This window comes from Kogia breviceps, chromosome 4 (assembly GCF_026419965.1).
Source record: "Kogia breviceps isolate mKogBre1 chromosome 4, mKogBre1 haplotype 1, whole genome shotgun sequence".
NCBI lineage: Eukaryota > Metazoa > Chordata > Mammalia > Artiodactyla > Physeteridae > Kogia > Kogia breviceps.
In genome coordinates, this window is record NC_081313.1 from 106,137,066 (window position 1) to 106,155,705 (window position 18,640).

The 18,640-nt window shown below is 34.1% G+C and overlaps 1 protein-coding gene across 2 annotated transcripts in view; it reads left to right on the forward strand.

Moving 5' to 3' along the window:
- SLC12A2 (solute carrier family 12 member 2) overlaps positions 1-18,640 on the forward strand; it is a 111,872-nt gene that overhangs the window by 56,181 nt on the left and 37,051 nt on the right. For both annotated transcript variants that reach the window (XM_059059766.2, XM_067031521.1), the window contains exons 8-15: positions 2,676-2,803; positions 2,901-2,985; positions 5,459-5,610; positions 10,764-10,871; positions 11,954-12,077; positions 13,109-13,210; positions 15,041-15,196; positions 16,008-16,107. In XM_059059766.2, coding sequence (XP_058915749.1) covers positions 2,676-2,803; positions 2,901-2,985; positions 5,459-5,610; positions 10,764-10,871; positions 11,954-12,077; positions 13,109-13,210; positions 15,041-15,196; positions 16,008-16,107 — 955 coding nt within the window. The remainder of the gene's footprint in view (positions 1-2,675; positions 2,804-2,900; positions 2,986-5,458; positions 5,611-10,763; positions 10,872-11,953; positions 12,078-13,108; positions 13,211-15,040; positions 15,197-16,007; positions 16,108-18,640) is intronic.

The following is an 18,640-nucleotide window of genomic DNA, read 5'->3' on the forward strand; positions in this document are numbered from 1 at the left end:
CATTCTGTTTCCGAGATTTGGGGTCATCTTTACTATCATTACTCTGAATTCTTTTTTCAGGTAGGTTGCCTATTTCATCTTCATTTATTTGGTCTTGAAGGTTTTTACCTTGCTCCTTCATCTGTAACATATTTTTTTGTCGTTTTTTTTTTTTTTGATGGGTGGGGCTGTATTCCTGTCTTACTGGTTGTTTGGCGTAAGGCATCCAGCACTGGAGTTTGCAGGCAGTTGGATAGAGCTGGTTCTTTGTGCTGAGATTAGGACCTCTGGGAGGCTTCACTCTAATTAATATTGCCTGGGATCATAGGTTCTCTGTTAGTCCAGTCGTTTGTACTCAAAGCTCCCACCATAGGAGCTCAGGCCCAACCTCCAGCCTGGGAACCAAGATCCTGCAAGCCGGTCACTGGGGGTTCCTCCCGTCCCCTTAGGTGTCCATGGTCCCCCACTGGTGCCTGGTAGGTTCCCTAGTTGTGCGGATACATGATTTCCGCATCCTCTTGGTCCGCCATCTTGACTCTGTCCCACAGCCTTTTATTTTTCTTTCCCTACATTGACATTCTTCAAGAGTACAGGCCATTTTTTTTTTTTTTTTAGAAAGTCCCTCCAGTTGGTTTTGTTTGATTTCCATAGATTCACTTGTTCACTTTTGCCAAGAACACTACATGAAGTGTGTGTCTTCAGAGCCTCACATCAGGAGACTCACATGACGTCAGTTTTCCCCATCACTGATGGTGTTAAATTTCATGACTTGGTGAAAGTGCTACCTGAGAGTTTTATCTATTGTTAGGTTGCCACTTCCTTCTTTGCAATTAACAAGTAGTTTGTGGAGAGATACTTTGAGACCATGTGTAACTTATTCCCCATGTTACTTTCACCAAATGGTCTTATTTCATTCATTCTCAACCTCTGTTAACTGGCTTTTGTCTGTCATAGTCACGATAACATGTTGCTAGATACAGCGTGTTTTTTAGTCTTCTAACTCTCAGCAACATTATATTTAGTTGTTCCATTCTCCTTGAAATTCTTTTCTTGTTTTATTTGATGTCAGACACTGTGTTCTAGTGAGTTCTTTTCTACCTAATTCACTGTTTGTTATATCTATTACTCCTGTTACTCCTTCTCTTCTTTCCATCCTCTAAATGTCAGAGTTGCACAGAGTGTTGTCCTGCATCTCCTAACTGTATTCTTTCCTTTGGCAGTATCTTTTCTCATGGCTCAAAATGCTCTCAAGAGATTCACATGTTTCTATTCCTGCATCTCTCCTTTAAACTCCAGATACAGGTATACATTCAATTGTTTATTTGATGTCCCTCCTAACCGTTCTCAGACCTCTCCATACTAGTAAGTGAAAGAAACCAGGATCTCAGTGTTTTCTACTTGCCCTCTTACTTACTAATCCTTCTCTAATAAGTACATTATTCTCCCATCACTAGATTGAACCACTGCAGTACCTCCTAATTGGTCTCCCTGCTTCAGATGCTGATGCTTTCAGTCCATTGTCCATGCAGCATCCACATAAGCATCATGTCAGTTGTGTGGTTCTATGCCCACCTTAGTGTAGGACAAAATCTAAACTCCTATAAAATTAAAATTTTGCATAATTCACCCCTGCTGATCCCTTCCATCTCATTTCATCTCCCCCTTACTGTGAGGGCTTTGCATTCTTTTAGTTCTTCAAAAGAGCTAAACTTTTTTCCTGCCTCAGGGCCTTTCTACATGTTGTTGGTTATTCCTGGTGTACTCTTTCTCCTGGAACATCACATGGCTGATTCCTGCTCAGTAAAGTCTCAGCTTAAGTGTTAGCTCCTTAGTTGTATCTCTTTAGCCTTGTGTAACCACATTGAATTAGATTGTCTCTCTTTCATTATTTAATCACAACACCCTGTTTCCATCAGTACATTTACTGCTATTTGCAATGACCTTTTTCTTAACTTATTTTGTAGCTCCTCATTGATACTCTTAAGTTCCATGAAGGTAGCTTGTTGCTGTTGGATCTCTGAGTACTTTGAGATACTGGATGGCTCCAGTACAGGACCTGGCACATGGTGTATATGCAAATATTGGATGGATGGATGGGTGGATGGATGGATGAATGGATGACCGTTAATTGGTTGTTTCAGTGTCAGGACCTATCAGAATAGATGGAAACAGCAGGACTAGTTGAAGCTTTCATTATTGTTGAAATGGAAAGGACCTTTACCTGGTTTGTCTTAGCTACAAATTATCTGGATGCCTGATGAATAGCCTCAAAAGTCAAACAAGTCACCACTAGGAAATAGAGAAAGCTGTACAGATAGATAGAATATAAGCTGGATGTAAGGAAAAATGTGGTTCCAGGTTAGTTTTATGTCCCTTTTGTTCTTCTGCCTGCTTTCTTGCTTCTTTGACCTCTTGGAGAGATAACAATCAAATTAGAGGTGCTTGAAACATAATTAGTAAGGTATAAAAAATAGTGGGGCATGAACCAGGTCAAATCATTTTGAATGTAAACTGTTTCCCTCATATAAGAAAAGAGAAACACCAATACATACTTGAATTAGGAAATATTCAAGAATTTACCAGTTACTTGAACTGAAGAAAAGTCAGGGGTCTTAGATAAACAGTTATTCTTAAACTAAATTATCATGGTCTAATCTGCTATCCATTAATTGCCAAAAATATTTTGTTCTCTACAGCTGAAATATTTAATGAGAACTTTGGGCCAGATTTTCGAGAGGAAGAGACCTTTTTTTCTGTGTTTGCCATCTTTTTTCCTGCCGCAACTGGTATTCTGGCTGGAGCAAATATCTCAGGTGATCTCGCAGTAAGTATTAGAAAGTGCTGTATCAATTTTATACAAAAAGTGATATACATATATTTATTTTTAAAGGTAGACTTAAAAAAATGTTTTTGTCTTCTAGGATCCTCAGTCAGCCATACCCAAAGGAACACTCTTAGCCATTTTAATTACTACGGTGGTTTACATAGGAATTGCAGTATCTGTAGGTAAGTAACCTTACATTTGTTATGTGTTTCAGAAATTTAATGATGTACACACTATAAACATTCATTTTCATGACATATTTCTAACTTTTAAATTAAGAAATATTTCAATAAAAAGATGCGAAGTTTTATATTTTCAAAAATACTTAAGTAAACTAGTGGTGATTCTGTAGACATTATCTAAGTCACCAAATGCTCTAAGGTTTTTCCTCTAGGATTTCTATTAATTAGTAAATTAGAAAGTTATGTAAAATTTTATCTGCAGATTCTTAAATTTCACTGAGATATATTTACAGAAAATGTAATTCATATGTAGAAGTAAATGCATTTTACTTTCTGAGTTTTACAAATTTTGGAATATTTTTGTTTATGATGGTTATTTTATATTTTTACATAATCTTGTTGTATGAAGATTGTTTCAAGGCTATTAAGAAATACCTGGCATTTTTTACCATAAAACCTAATTTCAGTGCACAGGAGATACTACATTGAATGAAAAGTGTTATTAAATTAATGAAAATGGTTTTAAGCCAATTTAGTACATGCATGGAATCATAACATTTTAGAACTTGAAAAAAGGACTTAAGTGGTCAGCCAGTCTCTAAATCTTTTATAGATGAGGAAGTCAAAGGTCAGAGATTTTTGTTACCAACCGTATGATAATGGCACTTCCTTAAAAAAATTGTTTTCATGGCAAAGAGGGTTTTGGTGTTTTATTTATTTATTTATAAACAAATAAATAAATAATTTTAAAAGGCTATTTATAATAGGAGGTTCTTAACTGAAACACAGTACAGAAAAAAATTTAATAACTACTGATTTTACATATAATTTGCATGCATTGACTGTAGATACTGTCTTGTCTTGAATTTAATACACATTCATGAAAGTACATAGTTTACCCAGAAAACGTATGTTCTTAAAATGTAAGCATTGTCTTTACTATCTAAATTCTAAAATTCAGGTTTTACAGTTAAAATTTTTAAGCATACTACAAGAATAAATCTTAGTCTAGTACTAATCAGAAGAATCACAAACTCCAAATTCATCGACTATAGAATATAAATTCACATATTTGAGTAAGAAAATTTTTATTTTTGCCATATATTCAATCATGTGTTGGGAAGTAATGACAGAACTGTCTTTACAAACTGAGCTGCTAATTTGCATAAATGTAATTTTGAAATTTTACTAAACAAGAGTTAGAAATGCTAATAATATTATCATGATGGGCTATGTTAACATTTGAAAAAGTAACTCGATTACATTTATCATTGCAATGCATACATAAATTCCTGAAATTCATTTTGCAAAAAAAAAAATGAATTAGATTTATAAGCTTATTAGCAAAATATTTTTGTATTCCCCTAAAAGTTTCTAGCATGCTTGTATACAGGGGACCCCAACCCCTGGGTCACAGACCGGTACTGGTCCACGGCCTGTTAGGAACCAGGCCACATAGCAGGAGGGGAGCAGCATGTGAATGAGTGAAGCTTCATCTGCCGCTCCCCATCGCATGCATTACTGCCTGAACCATCCACCACCACCCCACCCCACCCCTCACCATCCCCACCCCATCCATGGAAAAATTGTCTTAATCAAACCCAGTCCCTGGTGCCAAAAAAATTGGGGACCGCTGTTTATATACATTATATATAAGCTAGCTATGGAAAATTTACTTTTAATTTAAAAAATGATATAACTGATTATGTTTCATGAGAAATAATTTGTTATTGCAGGAAAACATTTCTGTTTTTATCTGACGCTCCAATAATGCTTGCCCTCGTACTCATTTCATTCTGTCTACACTAGGGCAACAGGAGTAGCCCTTTCTCCCTGATATTCAGTAGTGGAGTCAGTAAAGATCACCTCTACACTGGTAATTGTGTAACTATTTCAAGCAGTGGAACCTTTTTTCCCCAGAAAATTCTGATGGAGAACATCAAAATATGAAATATAAAAGCATAGCTGCTTTAGGGTTAGATAGGGCTCTCTCTGTTCTGCCCTCAACCTCCAGTGGTTTCAGGAGTACCTTTTTAAGGAGATGGTTTTGCAGACACTGCTCTGAAAGTTCAAAGAAGAAATTTAAGAATGAAGAACTGTATACAGACTGTCTAGTCATTAAAAAAACTCTTCCTTTCAAAACTTAATTTTTTTATTGTTTAGTTTTTGTTGTAATGCCTGTGATTTTTACTTCATATATGATGAGAAAGCAATGTTAAAGTGCTTCAAAAGTAAGAATATATGAACTCTTAGTTGTACATCATATGTTATTCCAAATAATTCTTAATACTGGGGACCATGATGCTTTCCAAATTCTGTTCCAGGTAAACTTTTCTTAATTGTAAATACGATGTATGCTATAATAAGCAAGTATATACAGTCAGCACTGTAATTTCTTTATGGGTGTATATAATTTTGAAATGAATGTAAGCATTAGTTTGATTTTTTGTCCTCATTGTCACTTGTGCTTCAGGTTCTTGTGTTATTCGGGATGCTACAGGGAACGTTAATGACACTATTGTAACGGAGCTAACAAACTGTACTTCTGCAGCCTGCAAATTAAACTTTGACTTTTTATCTTGCGAAAGCAATCCTTGTTCCTATGGCCTAATGAACAACTTCCAGGTGAGCATCAAATTTATATTATACAGACATTCTGTGTTCATCTAGAGGTCAGACTGCTGTCAACTCTGACCATTCAGAGTATAGCAAAAACTTAGAAGGGAGGATTGTTGTTACTTTATACTCAGATATCAATAAAGACAGTACGCAACTAATTGGGCAAACAGAAAAATATGAAAGAATGAAATCTGAGCTTGTTCAGGGCAAAAGGGCCCCAAAGGGCAACACTTTTATCATAGGGTATAATATATAGTACATATATGTAGTATACTGTTTCAGAAAGCAAGAAAGCATCTCACACATGGTCATACGTGCTGGGTCTATTTTTGGATTCTGTGTTGTGTTCCATTGATCTTTGTGTGTATCCCTCCACCAATGCCATACTTTCTTGATTACTATAGTTAGTTGTAAGTCTTGAAATCGGGTAGCTTGATTCCTCCTACTTTATTCTTTTTCAAAAATGTTTTAGCTATTTTAGTTCCTTTGCTTTTCCAAACAAATTTTAGAATAATCTATGTTTATCTACAAAAAAGTCTTGTTGGAATTTTGATAGGAACTGCATTAAACTTGTACATGAATTTGGGGAGGATTGGTAGATATACTATATTGAGTGTTCCAACCCATGAACACTTAGGTTTCTCATTTATTTAGATCTTCTTTAACTTCTTTCGTAAGTATTGTGTAGTTTTCAGAGTATCAATCCCGTACATATTTTGTTAGACTTACATCTAAGTATTTCATTTTTATTTTGAGCAATTTAAATCCATACTAATTGAAATGAGTTCAGTTTTCTAATTTGAGGTTTCTCCATAATTGCTTTATATATGAATGCCCTTTTAAAAAAATATTGATTAGTATCAGTAGTCTTATTTAATTAGATCTGGCTATCATATAGTGATGCTGTGTTAAACCACTATTGAACAACAGAATAAAATTATTAATGGATGCTTGAAAGTTTGTGAACTATTAAATGTATGAACTGTGTAAAGATTAGTATTACTGCTCAAGTATTTGGAGAATATCAGTTTTATTATTACCTCTATAAGGTACTAAAAGAGAAATGAAATTTTTGTAAAATTTATGGGTTTTAGATAGAAGAGGAAAAGGAATCACTAAAATTTGGAGGATATTTTGAGAGTTGCTTGATAAGCCTCAGGATGCTAGAAATAAAAGAACACAAAGGTATAAATTCAGGAGATTAAAACAAGATATTTTGTGGTAAATTTATAGAATAGATGGTACTGCTAATTCAAAGTGGAAAATAAAAATTTCGCGTCCTAGTGTTTCTCCAGTAATGTGTAAACATAATAAACAGAATAGTTGAGGATTTAATGTATTGCAGAACATTATATAGACATTTTATGTAAAATCTATGTATTTTACATTAAAATTTTATAACTTAAATATTTAATGCCATTATTTGTATTTTCTTTTGTATAGTTTCAAGCAATTTACTGCACTTTCAGTGGTTAAAAATATTGAACTCAATTATGTAATAGAAGTTTGTTTTTTCTAGTCATAAGACTAGGCAAAATTGTAGGAATGAAAGAAAGTATTCATATCCAGCTAATTATTCAGGCCAATTCGGACATTGATACTGTGTATGAAAGGCACAGATGTTGGTCTCTGCCCAGTGACTGAAAATGCCAATCAGATTTCTGTGTTGTTGCCTTGAAATACAAAAAGTGTGTTGTCTTTATCAAGTCTAAGTATGGACTCATTCAAGCAAAGTGTGAGAGTATGGTGTACGTAAAGTTGCTTTTCCTATTTAAGTAAATTAAAAAAAAATACTTTGTAAAGCAATACAGAATGGGAAGAAAATCCTGTAAAATTATCAATTGCCTATCACTTGGAGAATGAAGAATAGTGAATAGAACATAACTGAGGAGTATGTAAGTGGAGACTCCATCATGAAATCTATACCAAGGCACGCTATATAATACTGTTTTGCATATAGTTGATAAATATATGCATATATAATAGGGTCACTTTATTTTTCTTAAATGTTTAATTTTCTTTAGTTTTATGTTTCTTATATTTCTACATTTTAATGTCCTCTGAAACCTTTGACTCACCACTGCTTAATAAACAAAATGTGAGCTTCTTTGCTCTGTCAAAGCCTTTCATACCCAAACTTAAGTCCCACTACTTCTATCCAGACTGAACTCCATCATTATGTGTTTGTATATGTATACATGCACACGCTTACCCTACTCTGTTGCTTTATTTGGTGCTTCACTCTGCTTGGAATGTACTGGCTTTTTCTTTTTATATGTCCAAATCTGTCTGCTCTTCAAACCCACTTCCATGAACATTTTTTTTGAACCCTAAATCGTCAACACACACACATTCCCCACACAAAATCTCACCATTCGTTTTACTTGCCACTTTTTAAAAATCTTTTATTAGACTTTTGTCTTTTATCCCCCCATTATTAAAGACCAGACGATCTTTTGTTTTTCATCCTTGTTTCCACTATATATTTTGGATAACACTGATGTTACTATTATTTGAATGCATTTTCATTTACTTGCTACTCATATTTTACCATAAGATGGTGGGAAACACAAAGGTTATTGGATAAATGTATAACTAGAAAACAGGAAACTTGGCAAATCATAGAAGCATAGTTTCTAGATGCTAAGCATGGAGCATTATTTATCTTAATTCAGAGGTGATAGAAGAAAAGAAAATGAATCTTTTCCTCAAAACATGAAAGGTGAAATGTTATGGTTATATGTAATGTTGCTGGTGTCAGTTTTGTCTTAATCTATCTGTGTATCATATTCTTTTTTCTCCCCTATTTTCTTCATTTACCTCCTGCCTTTGTACTTACTTAACTTTGAAGGCATTACAGACAGACATGGAATTTAGTCTTATCTGATAAGTATATATAACAGAAATCAAGTCTGTTTATTTTTATCTTGGTCCACCTTATCTATCCTTTATAATCTTCTTCCCTAAGGACAGATTGGCAATGCTAGATAATCTAGCATTAAGTAATAACTGTGTAAAAATAGTGATTATGAAAAATGTATCATGTGTACATAACTACTAAATTGGTATTAAAAGGCTGAATAGAAAATCATCTTTTCAATGAGTGTTTTCTCACAGAGATTCTCAGAGAAGTCAATGCTAATGCTTCTTAAAACTTAAATATGTTCTTCAGGTTTAAACCTAAATCTTCTGAAAGATGCAGGAAGAGACATTTAAGTGAAACAAGGTGGTTTATGTATACATGAAACCAGACTTAGGTATTATGGCCAGGGATTGTGCCCAGAGCTAGTTTTACATCAGACTTAATAGTAAATTATAGGCAAGTGTATAATAAACAGCCTAAAACCTGATTTCCTTATCTCCTTGGTCTCAGTTGGCATGTTCTTGGTCAATATAAATGAAAGGTAAATCTCCACTAATGAAGTAATGAATCTAGATGGTGATCATCATTCACTACTGGTAAAATTTATAATGCATAGATCAAGTTGACAGTACCTGAATCCATTAAACAACTCTTCCAAATCAACTTAATATTTTGACAGATTTCAAAGGTTCACAAGGAACAGTGCAGTGAAAACCTGTGTACCTACCCTTCATTTGTATTGACTAGTAGTTTATATTTTGCCCCATTTGCCTTATCTTTTTATATATATATAGCATTTTTCTCCTCAAACATATGAGAATAAATTATAGACATCACAACATGACAATCAGATTGAAGTATTTAAAACATTCTGTACAAGCACGGTAAATTTTCCCACCCAAGTAATACAGTGTTGATGAAATACTGTTGTCTAAATATATATTCCATATTCATACTTCCTCACTTCTTCCAGTAATGTCCCAGATCAATTTTTCTCAGATCCAGGATTCAATCTGGTGTCACACATGGCCTTTAGTTATTTAAAATTCTTTAATCTAGAGGAGTTCCCAGCCTGCCTGTTTTAACCTTTCAGGATATTGACATTTGGAACAGTCCAGGCAATTTATTTTGTATTGTGCTCCTCTGTTTGGATTTATTTGATTGCCTTCTCATCGTCTAAGTTAGTGATCCATTCTTTTTTTAAACTTCATCATAGGGAAATGTTTGAACATGCACAAAGATAGAGAAAGCAATATAATGTACCTAACATACACATTTTCCAAGTTCATCAGTTGTCAGTGCATGGCTAATTTTGTGTTATTTATGACTCCCCACTTCCTAGATTATACAGAGGCAAATCCTGGAGTTAGATCCTTTCAGCTGGATACTTCTAGCTTTAGCTTTAATAAATAAGTACTCTTTAAAGACAAACAAAAAACATAACCACAATACCAATCTACTATCTTAACATTAAAATAAAGGAAACAACCTTCCTGACAGAAGTATATCAAACCACCTTGGAATATTCTTGCCAGAAAACTTGTACCTCAGTCTGATCAACTTGTCTAGATCTACCTACCTACCAGTTGACTAGAAATAGAGGTGAGAGGAACAAGTTAAACAAGGCAGTGGAGATTGTTGGCAAAATCCAGAGCGTGGGGTTTCTCTAGGAGAAATGACATAAAAAATCATAAAATGTAAAGGAAAGGGTGAGCCTGTAGATTGAAAAAGACTTAAGAGACATACCAACCAAATGTAAATGTAATCCTTTTGTGGATCCTGACTTGAACAAACTTTAAAAAAAGCAAGAAAAGAGGAATAATTTGGGGATTTTGAATGTGATTGGGTATTTGATGCTGTTAAGGAATTACCTAGTTTTTAAGCTGTGACAGTGACTTTGTAGTTACAGTTTTTAAAGGTTTTTACACATTAGAGGTACACACAAACATTTATGCATGAAATGAGATCTGGAGTTTAATTCACAATAATGAAAAGATTGGCCCTTGAAACTGAGCAATGGATACTTTGTAGTTCAGTATGCTCTTCTCTCTGCCATTGTGTGTGCCTTTGACATTTTACAAAATAAAAAGTTTTTTTACATTTAGGGCTGGTGGTAAATCAGTTTCAGAAGTTTGTAATGCACATAACCATTATTACTGTTTACTATTGTTATTTTTATCAGATTTCTCCCAGAATTACTATTAGTGTTCTTCATAGGAATAATAAAGATGAAGTGTTATATTCTTTTTTGAATTTTATGTAAGACTTATTTTTCCATTTTTGTCACTTTTTTAAGGTAATGAGCATGGTGTCAGGCTTTGCACCACTAATTTCTGCAGGTATCTTTTCAGCCACTCTTTCTTCTGCATTAGCATCCCTTGTGAGTGCGCCCAAAATATTTCAGGTAAGTATTTACACGTTACAAATTCTATTAAAGGGGCAGTTAAGGTAATATATTTCAATATGGGATTTTTAATATTTTTAAATTATTTGTTTCTGTCAAGCCCATGTATTGATATTTATATGACATATACAAACACATATATTAAGAGTGGCATATTTAATTTTATGCATGTGAATGTGGATGTGTATATATAAACACTTGGCCTATATCTACTCTCAGGGTATAATTTTTGAGTTGTCTTTCTGGAAGTGGTGATGAATTTTTGCTTTATGGACATACTGTAAGCATAAATTTTCATAATGTCTTACCAAGGATAAAAAGTATAGTCCAAGACCATAAATCAAAAGAATTAAAGTATCTTATTCCTATTAGCATAATGCCAATATTAATGTTTTATTTTATGAATATTTGAATGTCTAATACATGCTACACATTATGTTAGGTACTCAGGATATAATAATAAATATGATAGACATTGTCTCCCTTTAATGAACATTAAATAAATGGCTGATACTGGATAGAAAATACTTTTTATTACTAAAACAAATGAGATATTGATTCTGCAGCATTGTTCTTAATTTCCTTTGTTCTTTTTGTTTGTTCTTAATTTTTTGTTGTAGCTAGTTAGTACAGTAGAGGTGTAGAATATTTACTAAAATTATTTTCAGTATTGTTTTAAGAAAGGTGATTATGTTTTATAATTAGGATTTTCATTTGTTTTGAGTCTAGGATTTGGACTTGGTTTTCTTAAAATAGGTCACACGTCTGTCATAATTCTCAAGGTTCCACATTTCTTCTATGTGTATGCCTGCTCCTTTGACTCTTTATTCATATAAGAATTTCAGACTGGGGTGGAATAAAATGGATAAAAACTTCAGTGTATTCTAAACCTCCCATCTTTCTGATGCTAGAAATGTTTGAATCTCCTTTACAGTTTATAGGTGAAGCAGCGTGAGGGGAAAGAAAGAGAACCAAGAATTAGAAACTTGGGTTCCATTCCTGATTAACCTGTTGTAACTGTAAGCAGATCTGTACGTCTTATTTCGACATATTTCATGTTAATGTTTACATTTCTTCATTAGGCCTTATGTAAGGACAACATCTACCCAGCTTTCCAGATGTTTGCTAAAGGTTATGGGAAAAATAATGAACCTCTTCGTGGCTACATCTTAACATTCTTAATTGCACTTGGATTCATCTTAATTGGTTAGTCTAAAAATGTACACTAATGTAGATTTTGGTGCATTTATAGTATCAGCTATCAACACTGAATTGTTAAATTATAAACAAAATGTTACTTTGCCTGCAATACTAAGTTAGTTTCTTTTTGATCAAAGGAAAGAGTGTTTAGAAAATAATGCAAATAATAGCACTTGTTAAATATTTGCTAAAATTCTTACCATCACTAATTCTCCATTAGGGCTAGAGGGAACTCTTAGGTTCTTGTCCCTAAAACAAATATGATAATAGTATAAGGAAAAGTATTCCAGTGTCTTTCATGAAGACAGAACCTCCGCCGATCTACTTTTTGGTACTGTTGCCTCTGATCGTAAGGAAGCTAATGGGTCTTTCACTGCTAAAGAAGACCTTGGACTTTTATTAAAAGTCTGATTATACTACTGGAAACTAACTCTCATGTGATATTTAAGAATGTATTTGGTTAAGTTTCCAACAGTTCTTTTTAGGGGTTTTTACCCTATAGAAACTCACATATATAAGAATATTCTTAGTGTCATTAATTATAATAGTGATAAATGGAAGCAACCTGAGTACTTATCAACAGAAGAATGAAACTTCAGAATAATATTCAGCAGTAAAGAAGTGAATAAACTTGGTTTTCATAGATTAATATGGATGAATCTCAAATATAATAAATGTAAAAATAACAAATTGCAGAATGATAATATAGTATGATATAATTTACGTAACTTTTAAAACACCCAGAACAGTGCTACACAATGCTTATGGACCATATATGAGTGTAGTAAAATGAAATAGTGTCATTGGAAAGAATATTCCAACTTTGATGAGTTGAGGTATAAAGGGGGCTTCTACTGCGCACATAAGGTATGATTTCTGAAAATTAAAGTATATATGGCAAAATTCATTAAATCCGGTTTGTGGATGTAGGAGTATTCATTATGCTGTTATCTAAAGGTTTGAAATAATTCATAGTTTTGAAGAGTTAAAAAAAGGTCTAATATGTCAGTTAAATATGCTTCATGTTTCTTTTGCAGCTGAACTGAATGTTATTGCTCCAATTATCTCTAACTTCTTCCTTGCATCATATGCATTGATCAATTTTTCAGTATTTCATGCATCACTTGCAAAATCTCCAGGTGACTTTACATTTTTTTTAAAGTTCTGTAAATGTGGTAATGTCTGATTTTAGAGAAAATGAAGCTTTTTTTATATATAAATTTATTATTATTATTATTTTTTTTTTTCGGCTGTGTTGGGTCTTTGTTGCTTTCTCTAGTTGCAGCGAGCAGGGCCTACTCTTCGTTGGGGTACATGAGCTTCTCATTGCAGTGCCTTCTCTTGTTCCGGAGCACGGGCTCTAGGCACGTGGGCTTCAGTAGTTGTAGCGTGTGGGCTCAGTAGTTGTAGCTCACTTGCTCTAGAGTGCAGGCTCAGCAGTGGTGGCGCACAGGCTTAGTTGCTCCGCGGCATGTGAGATCTTCCTGGACCAGGGCTCAAACCCGTGTCCCCTGCATTGGCAGCAGATTCTTAACCACTGCGCCACTAGGGGAGCCCAAGAAAACAAAACTTTAACACATTTTAAAAGATGACATGTGGAGAATTAGCTCACCAGTGCTTCACTCTGCCTTTATAGTTGAGTCAAATTGAGTCTTCAAAGATCTCTTTATCATGAAGTTTATTGGTAAATAATGCCTGTTTCTTGTCTTCAAAGAATTTAAAATAGCATTAATTTTAAATTCTGACACTGTGAAAGAATTACTTTGCTTTTTTCTGTTTTTATTATTTATTTAGCTGATTGCTATTTCAGTTCTAAGAACATTATTATGATATAGTTAACCTATCCAGGAATATTTTTAACACAGTGAGTTCTGTGGAGTTCTAATATAAGGGGTCTTTATCAACTGAAAAATTACTCCATATACATTTTTTATGGGTTTTGTTATAAACCATGATAGCAATTGGACATCAGAGAAGGAAATAAGGAACAAAAGCACTGTTCCTTCTAAGGGTCTAAACGTTTCTCAGAAAAGGAAAGATAAAGTATGGGAACTTAAGACACAAACAGCTTTAGTTTTTACTTTAAGAATATAAATTTTAGAGGTGGGTATGGGTGTGGCTATAAAAGGGCAACACAAGGGATCCTTGTGTTGGACTTATCCTTATCTTGACTGTATTAATATTTTAGTTGTGATATCGTGATATCATTTTGCAAGATGTTATCATTGGGAGGAACTAGGTAAAGGGTCCCCAGAATCTCTGTGTATTATTTCTTACAACTTTGTGTGAATCTGCAGTTATCTCAAAATTAAAAGTTTAATTTTAGAAAAGAATATAAGTTTTATTGAAATGATTTAAAAATAGTATTTTGGGCTCTGGAATTACCTATGAATGAAAATTTTAAAACACGGTCTTCAACAGTTTTTCGAGGGAGCTTATTAATTCATAAATACTTCCCCAAATGGGAAGGTATGTTTCTATATTCAACTCACAGTTTTTCTAGCAAGTAGATGAATTTTTTAATGATTCTGAAGAACAGTTTGTTTGAATTGTTTTATACATTCATTAGGATATAGATGTGTCTCCTGCTAAAACACAGAAAATAAAACCGCACTATTAAGGACTCAATTTGAAACCTAATTTTTTAATCTTCTCTAATTTTTAGCATTCACTGGGGTAGGTTGATTTATACTTTTCTGGTAAGGAATTTTTTGAATACAGAACTAGTAAGATAGGGTAATGTGGACATAAATAGATGTGCCCACTTCATGGCTGTCAAGAATCATGATGATGTGATCAGTAATGGTCTATGACTTCACTGTTATAATTAGCCTTATAGTTCACATTTAAAGACCTTTTAGTGTAGCAGCCGCAGAGAAATTTATTTTGTGCATACGTATGTACCACTGTCTAAAGCAGATGAGGTATCCAAGTGACTTGTATTTATCTATTTTGTTTGTTATTGTTAGGATGGCGCCCTGCCTTCAAATACTACAACATGTGGATATCACTACTTGGAGCAATTCTTTGTTGCATAGTGATGTTTGTCATTAACTGGTGGGCTGCATTGCTAACATATGTGATTGTTCTTGGACTATACATTTATGTTACCTACAAAAAACCAGGTAATTACATTTTATAATCCAAGTATGAGAGAATGAAGTTTTGGATTAGAATGGTGGATTTAGAAATGAAATGGACAAAGAAGATACTGTTTTAACCATCTCAGAAACAATTATTTCTCTAATATGCTTATTAAGTCTCTAAAGTAACAAATGTCTAAAATCATCATTTGTGTCCAGACTGTTTGTTTATTCAGTAAGAGGTAAAATTTGCCTGTTCAAATAACTTAAACTGTCCAGTACTATAAATAGTACTTTATAACAATCATAGATCTGCCTCTTTCCTTTTAGACCTTTGGCTATATAAGCAGTAATTTTTAAATGTGTTCTTTATTTGTAAAAGGCTCATTTTGAGTTGCACACACAGCATGTCTGCAGCCCTATCATTCCAATCTTTTCTAAGTTGTACTTTTTTTGAAAAATGTAATTGTAGGGCTTCCCTGGTGGTGCAGTGGTTGAGAATCCGCCTGCCGATGCAGGGGACATGGGTTCGTGCCCCGGTCCGGGAAGATCCCACATGCCGCGGAGCGGCTGGGCCCGTGAGCCATGGCCGCTGAGCCTGCGCGTCCGGAGCCTGTGCTCCGCAATGGGAGAGGCCACAACAGTGAGAGGCCCGCAAACCACAAAAAAAAAAAAAAAGTAATTGTAGTTCAGATTAGCATTGTCTTAATTTCATGTCATGCACTTGAACCACTGAAAGTCCTGAGTACAATAGTTTATTTTAGCAATTGACTTTTAAAATGTGAAAGTACTTGTTATTGATGACTTGTTACAACCGGTATTAAGCTGCTGCATGAATACTGTCTTCCCACAGATGTGAACTGGGGATCCTCCACACAAGCCCTGACTTACCTGAATGCACTGCAGCATTCGATTCGTCTTTCTGGAGTGGAAGACCATGTGAAAAACTTCAGGTAAGTCATAAGGTAACATAGAAACATTTTGTCTTAGGTGGCAATCAGTTCTTCCTTTATTGTTCAGTAACATTTTCATATGCTGATATTTCAGGAAAATTTCTCTAAAAGCATAGGGTATTGTTTCTTGTTTTGGTTTGATTTGAGCAGTTTATTCAAAAACAAGGTTGAGGTTTCTGGTTATCAAAATTTTACAGAGATAAATTATCATCTACCCTGCAAAAATATTGTGAAAGTTTTGGAGGTCTCTCGTTTGAAAACTTTTAAATAGTAGGTATCATAAAGTAAACTTTTTTTCCTCCTCTGTGGCCATTTTTTTCCCTCTATGTGGCCTCAGTAGTTAAATAACTACCGAGGATGAAATTCATAAAAATCCCCTTTTTGCAATTTTACTAAGGCAGTAAATATTTTCATGTTAGTGGCTTCATTCTCATTGTGGTACTGGAAGCCAGTTTTAGTGATAAAGAATCAATGCCTTAGAGTGAAGAGTCTTTCTTCAATAAATTATATTTTATCTTATGATAGTTTATCAGTTATCATTTTAAAAACTATCCCTTAATTTCACATGCTTCTAATAATTGATGAGATTCAGTTACTAAAGCACTGTTGTAAATCCAGGAGTATTGTTTATTTATATAGATTCTTACAAATTGTAGATTATTACAAGCTATAAGTAGGCTTGTCATTTTTAGACAATAGATCATTAGACAGCCATTCTCATACTGTTCATGTAAGCCTGGTTCTGAACAGGTGACTTTCCACATGAGTCATGAGTAATCACTTCTCACTGGCTTCTGCAACAGTAATCACAGAAATAAATTCCTTGTTTCAGTAAACCAAAAGGCAAAATCTTTTTCAAAGAAAACTTCCAGAGTGAATATGTGCCAGAAAAGAAGTGCTCTACCAAATTTCTCCCAGGAAGAAACATCTTTGTATATCTTTTTGTTAATTCTTTGGGTTCTCCCCCCGCCCTGCCCCCAACTTTCTTCTAGAATGAAAGTTTTCCAGAGACTACAGATCTTCAGCTTTGGAGTAGAGAGAAACTGGAAAAAGAAAAAGAAATGAGAGCCCTGGGAGGAAAACTTTAAATGCAGCATATTTTGAACATTTTGACTAGTTGATGCCAAATATGGCAGAAAATAGAAATCATTCCTTTATATAAAAAGTTGTATTCCAGAACTGAGAGTATGAACAAGAGTCAGAGTTAATTTGTCATTAATAAAAAACTGTTGCTTTGGCTTATTATAGTAATGGGGAAATTTAAAAAAAATTTTATTCTAATAAGTGTTTTAAAATTTTTATCAGAATTATACATGAACATAGTTTAAAGAGGAAAAACTCAGGTTTGTCATGAAAATTAGCAATTGCCCCACTTCTCAAATCCCTGTTTCTCTCATGCCACAGGCAATGACCTTTAACTGAATCATGTAATATTTACTTCATATTCCCCAAAACAGTGTTTGTCTTATTGTATTGTTTGAGTTTTAACTTCAGGTGTTATCTGCTGATTTCTTTCATCCATGTATGCCCACCAAACATGTGCACCCTTCCCTTTACCCCACTGTCCCAGGGTATTTTTTATTTCATTACTTTGATTATATTAGACTTGATATTTATGACAGTTTAAGCATGATTCAAGAGCTCAGCCATGTAGTAAATTATGATTGCGTTTTTTTCCTGTACAGGCTTTTTGCTTTTTGTGTAGGCAATAATTTTTTTTTCCTGTTTAAATTTCTGTTTATCACTATCTCAGCATTCACCAAATTTGCCAAAAGATTTTGTTTTCTTCACTTCATAGTTTCTATTTCCTTGAAGTGTCTTTCTCACTATTTCCTTCCTCTTTAATTTGGGTTCTTAGATTTAGCGGTGTCTGAAGTTATCTGTGATCCTGGGGCAGGGAAGTTCTGCATTGGTGGGTGGGGCTTGTCAGTGAAGTCCTTAATGTCGATTAATGTGGCTCTGCTGGTTCTTTAAGAAATTTAAGTCATCTTAAAGGTTTTCTATTTTGATCTGATTAGATTTCTCAGAAAAGAATCTTTTAATCTTCTGCTTGTTGATAAAGTTCTGGCTACCAGAGTTCTGAGAGCCAGGTGGGAAGGCAGCTCAGAGATCTCAGGGTTCAGCATATAGTAAATGTTCTCCTAACTCCCCTATTTAAAGTAGCTGCTTATGCCTTCAGACCAGAGGTCTGGGACATATGCTTACGCTCCCAGACCAGAGGTCTCTCTAGCAAATAAGCCCTAGCCTAACAGGATTGGAGAGGGAGAGGGACAGTTGCCCATCATAGTGATGGAAATGATTTGGGTTCATCTAGGTGCTTCTTATGCAAACTTTAAATCAGTCCTTCTCATTTTAGCTTCTTTAACATATTGCCCCTGCTATTTCCAGAGACAGCTATTGCCTCTAAGTCCTAGGCATTTTGATGATTCTTAGGTGTAAAATCAGATGGCTTCACAGTTTTCTCTTATGCTCATTTGTAATTTAGCCTTTTCCTGATTTGTCAAATCCTTTATTTTTCTTCCATCTGCTTTCT